This window comes from Anneissia japonica, unplaced genomic scaffold (genome assembly GCF_011630105.1).
Source record: "Anneissia japonica isolate Jap-2015-1 unplaced genomic scaffold, ASM1163010v1 scaffold287726_len2788222_cov184, whole genome shotgun sequence".
NCBI classification, from domain to species: Eukaryota; Metazoa; Echinodermata; class Crinoidea; order Comatulida; family Comatulidae; genus Anneissia; species Anneissia japonica.
The window spans coordinates 1,003,566-1,009,471 of NW_022705125.1; the positions used below are offsets into that span (position 1 = coordinate 1,003,566).

General features: G+C 32.8%; 1 protein-coding gene across 1 annotated transcript in view; it reads left to right on the plus strand.

Moving 5' to 3' along the window:
- Positions 1 to 3,699: 3,699 nt before the first annotated feature.
- The window catches only part of LOC117105363 (P2X purinoceptor 4-like), a 65,254-nt gene continuing 63,047 nt past the window's right edge, over positions 3,700 to 5,906 (plus strand). The window contains exon 1 of the mRNA XM_033246491.1: positions 3,700 to 3,996. Within this exon, the coding sequence (XP_033102382.1) occupies positions 3,842 to 3,996 (155 nt within the window). The 5' untranslated portion in view covers positions 3,700 to 3,841. The remainder of the gene's footprint in view (positions 3,997 to 5,906) is intronic.

Sequence of the window (5,906 nt, forward strand, 5' to 3'; positions counted from 1 at the left end):
TATTTAGTCGATTTTAGAGTCCAGTAATTTGTAGAAGATGCATATAATTTTTTTTTCTCCCCGACGAATTGTGCTTTTTCTCTCCGACGGGGAGGTGGGGGGGGGGCAGCTCTACCCGACGGCCCCCTCCCCTGCTGGCGCCACCCCTGTGAACAGATTGCCTGGACAAAATTGTGGTGTTTATTAAAATGAAAATATAAATTCTTGTATTTCTATTTTTTTTTAGATATAGGAACTACGTCTTTTTACTACGGTTTTTTTTTTTCGCTAGGTCATCTAATTGTACTTATGCATTGCTAATCCACTTTTTTTTAATATTTAAATGTTGGTTTATTGCACAAAGGAATAGCAGTTGGATTGTATGATTAGAAGAAAAAAAAACTTTAATATTGATTTTGTTGTTTTTAACATCAATGTAATAATTATCGCCGTTATCATAACCTCTGCCATCGTCATTGACAGAGTGAGCTCCATTGCTATGGCAATCTCAATCGTAATCGCCATCACCATCGAAATCGCCGTCACATTATTCATAGAGTTTATTTTCATTATTTTTTTATGTGTTCATGTTTTGGTTGATTGCGCAACGGATAAAAATTATTTTATTTTTATTGTTTTAATTACGATGTATTTCTTCTACGGTTCGTTCGCTAGGTCGTCTAATTGTGAGTATGCATTGTCATATCTACTTTCTATAGATATTCAACATTTGGTTTATTGCACAACGGAAGAACATTTTGGATTGTATGATCAGAAAAAAAGAAACAACTTCAATATTCGCCGTTTTCATCACAACATTGACATAGTGAGCTCCTTGCCAAAGTAGTCTCAATCGCTATCACTGTCGCCGTCGACATCCCCTTCACCGTCCACACTATTCATTTTATTACTATATACTTTAGTTTTTGTTTCTGTTTTTTTTTTTTTATATGTTTTCATAATTTGGTCGATTGCGCAGCGGAAGATAATCTGAATCGCGACAATAGTAAAGCATAAGAACGAAAAATAACAATTATAGTGTAAAACGAGTTAAAATACATCACCATCATCAACAGCACCACTACCATCATCATCATCATGAACATCATCATGATCATTATGATATCATCTTCATCATCATTATCATCTTCATCATCATTATCACCATCATTTGTTGTGTTGTACTGTCACGTTTGGGTTGGTCGGTCGCCATTAAAAAAATCGGGCCAGGCATAAATATAGTGTTGCAAAAGTCACTCACCCCCATACATTTTAATTTATAAAATGGTAGCGACAGCACTAAAATCAAGGTGGGGGAGGCCTATTTATATGTATTCATTACAACCTTTAAAATGTTAACCATTGATTTTCAAAATTTTCGGTCGGATTTAGAGAAGATAATGATGATGATGATGATCATCATCATATCAAGGTCTGTCATTGGACTCTGCTTTATGAAGAAAGTTGTATTTTAACTCGTTTTACACTATACTTGTTATTTTTCGTTCTTATGCCTTACTATCGTCGCGATACGATCAATATTTTAAATTAGGCAATTATTTTTATTTTATATTTCATACATTTTAAACTTCAAATTGTGATTTATCATCACGTTTTGTCAATATCTGTGATTTTCCAAAAATATTGTATTTGTACGTCAAAATGTGTTTAAATTAAAATGGATGAATTGGAAGTAGAAGGAGAGTCAAGTATATCTTACTAGTTAATAATACATCTACCATTAGTATCTTATCATATAATCTAATACTTATAAAACTTATATTAATATAGTAAATTTTGTCGAACAGATGCTTCTGTGAGGCCAATGTATCATTAAAGCTGCAATGTATATAGGCCTATGGAGCATAATAAACAAAACAAAAAATGTTTTTAATGTTTGCATGTTAAAATGGCCATTAATAAGAAAAAATGTGATACGATGGTCTCATGCAGCAGACATTGTATTGATGGGGGTGGGGGGCCGAAGGTAAAATGGGACGTTCGATGGTTATCGGAAGTGGCGTTAGCTGGCAAAAACACTATTCAGAATTTCGCGATTTTCGCGCGAACTTAATTTTCGTGTTTTTATCGCGAAAATCGTGAAAATTAAGGGCGTGCGAAAATAAAGGGCTTTACAGTAAGCATGGTATGAACTGATTCTTTACAACTAGAAAATAATATTTGCTCACAACATTTCTAGTGGGTGGGAGGGGGCGCCTCGTTGGGCTGCAAGCTTTTTTAGGGGGCGTTCCTTAAGTCCCCTCCATACACTACTACATTACATTGTACCAAATCTTTGTATTGCGGTACGTAAAGTAATGGATTTTTGGTGAATATAAATACACAAATACATACATTGTTCATACTGTATTATTGATATAAACGACCCAGAACGTTTATTGAACTGAAGAGTTTATTCAAGAGAGGCGTTTATTTATTTATTTTTGTGTAAATTTCATATCGTACGTATACTTAAATAAACTCCCCTTAATTCCACTGTAAATATGGAACTAAAAGAACACATAATTAATGTCAAAATGTTGTTGTGTGATCATAACGTTCGCAACCTTATTCCAAATGAGGGTCTCTGGAGGAGGCGTTAATTCAAACAGGGTGTATATTCGAATAAATACGTGTAAATAAATATTTATGTATTACATTTCACTCGTTAAAGGCCTAATTGTGCACAAATTATGAATCAGCCAAAAATTAGGTTATTTCGTGCTCCATAGGAGGTTTGTAACGCTAGTAAAGTATAATCCCTATTTGATCATCTTGTTCATGTATCAGGGCCAACAAAGAATACAGATTTTGCCATAGACACTAGAGTTTAGGTTATATCTTTAATATATGCCTACCTTTTTGTCCATAATAATCTTAAGTAGGACTAATCAACAATTATCATCATAATCGTAATAATTCACGTTGTCATCAGCATCAAAATACGCTATGCTTTTCAACATTGAAGAGTTCCACAATAAGGCACAGAAGGACTGCATTCGGAACTGATATACCAAAAGAGTACAGTAATATTATACACATCTAAATGGTATTTTTTTTTTTTTTTTTTTTTTTTTTTTTGTCACGTATAAATTTAGATCGTCCTTGTGAGGTTTTCAGTATTCAAATTTCTTTGCATCTATTAGTAATGTCAACTTTTAAACACGATACATCAGATTAGTCAATAATTATAAAATATCTCTCAAAACCAAGTCAAAGTCAAAATAATATTTATTCAACCAAAAATTGGAAATTAATCTTGATTGATTTAGAATTGGATTAAGTATGCTATATGGAATATGGAGTATTTTAGTTAGACTTTCATAACGGCTGTCACCAACATAATTCATCGAGCATAAAATGTTGGAACATGTAATTTGTATAATAACGTCAGACAATTATAATTAATTCATAACCTGACACTGATTTCATATTGAAATATGTAAATATACTATCGCACGGATCTATCAATAGGTAATATTACAATTTATACCATAGTAAATAATATTTTATAGTTGTATAGTTAACACAAAAAGACTTTTAAAGATGAAGTAATGACAAACCACGAGTGGTGATCACGCGGCGGCAACGCATGAGTAACGCTTTTGCCAAGAGTTCGTCGCGTGAGGCATCCATTGTGGGTAGTACGACGCTGCGCGGAGTCTACACGTTTCAGATAAACATCGATAAGTTTCAGTACATTCGAATTGCTTGACGGATTCTGACGCAGAAAGAGCCTCGCATTAACATACAGAAAGCAGCGCCAGGGTTACAAGCCAGAGAGAATATTCTTCATCATAATGGATTATATCTAAACGAGTGTGTTTATATTTTAGGAAGATATAAGAATTTTTTAACGATAATGGCAAGAAGAAGGCGCAGGTGGCCGCTGTGGTATTGGTTACATCTAGATTCGTTTCTCGAGTATGATACGCCGCAAATGGTGAGAATACAGAACTGGAAAGCTGGCTTGTTAAACAGGATTATACAACTGGCCCTTGTTGTCTATATTTTTAGGTGAGACTTAATTTTTCTTCCAATATTAAATACAAAAAAGCAAAGTATGTTACCACCTGCTTATAGTCAAACAATTTAAAATCAAGAAATATAGATTCACTTATAAAATTTGATAATCAACACAAGACGAATATGGTCACAGTTAATACTAGAATATAGAAATCTTCAATAAACGATATTAAGAGGCAAGGCAGGCTAAATTCATCTTCCAAAATCAACAGTAAAAGCAAGATGGACTATAGCATAGTCTATAATCAATTATTACGGAGAGAAATATATACATCTCCCAATAATCAAATAAAGACGTACTAGGACCTAAGGCGGGTTTTAGCTCTAGCGTCAGCAGTTACGAAAGCGATAAATATATCAATTTATATAATAAATATAAAAATCCAAGACCGGCTATGGGCTATATTCACGAAGACAAATGGTTAAAATCCTTTTAATACCTAAATGAACATTACAGGCGAGCTATGGGCCTAGTGTTACCCACTACGAAGGGGAGTACTGTATGATGATGACGATGATGATGATGATGATGATGATGATAATAATAATAATAATAATAATAATAATAATAACAATAATAATAATAATAATAATAATAATAATAATAATAACGCGATAATAATAATAACGCGATAATAATAATGCAATCACCACACTATCATGGAATTCATTATCAAATGATGTCTTTAAAGCACACAATGATTGATATATTTATGCTATTTTAATTCATATTAAATCTAATTCAAGTAACGATGATGTTTTCTAATTCTAATTTAGCTACTGTTTTACACAAGTGGTTGGGTATAGATTACAAAAAGATAATCAACTCGTGTGCACGCGTGAGTTCATATGAACACCGATCCTCCAGGAATTAAAGAAACGTACAGTAGTTATATCAGTAATTAATTGGGTTTTAGCGACGTCAACCTCACCTTCTAGTTAATTACAAGAATATGGTTTCCAAATTGACAATTGTACATGTCAAATTGCAATGTATCGTGGTACGACATGGATTAGTACGAGCTTGGTTTCGTACGAAGTGACCTGACACCATCATACCACTTGCATCAAAAAGTATGTCTCTCTCCCTATAGATCGTTCCCAATGATTCCTATCCAGAATTCCATTGTACTTTAAGCTGGGAGGTGGGAGCACATAGTTTACTGTTCTCCATGTTGTCTTCTTTCTCCACGTATGCGAATGTCTATAACTATATCCCCATATATATACATACATACATACATACGCACCCACACACACACACCCTTATATATATATATTATTATATATATATATATATATATATATAAATATATATAAAGTAGATAATAATACACTGCTCGAATATAAAGGAACATGATGTTATAAAATCGTATCAAACATAGTTCATCCTTATTATAGTTGTATGAAAAAAAGATATCTGGTGGGAATTGAACCCGCACTATCTTGCTATCTCTGCGAGCGTCATACCGTGCAGACCACAGAGGCTTGTGCGATATCATTACGGATCTATATAAAAAAGCGAACGAACGAATGTTAGCTACGTCAACGGATGTGTACTATATTGAGTGAGTGAATTAGATATATGTAAATTAAAATATATATATTGATAGGTATATAACAATATGATTGAAATTATGATACTGCATACATAAGGTACTTGGATACGGCATACATGCATATATAACACAATTATACACAAAGATAAGTTTAATGTAAAACTAAATATAGTATGCAGGACCACACGCATCGTTATTATTTTGTTTTTAACGTATGGTACCTAAAATAGATACACAATATAGATATATAATAGGCATAAATATGAATGGTATGTACGTACGTAATGATAATGATATCGTTATCATTATTATTACGTAGTCAGGATAAATAATAAAATAAAT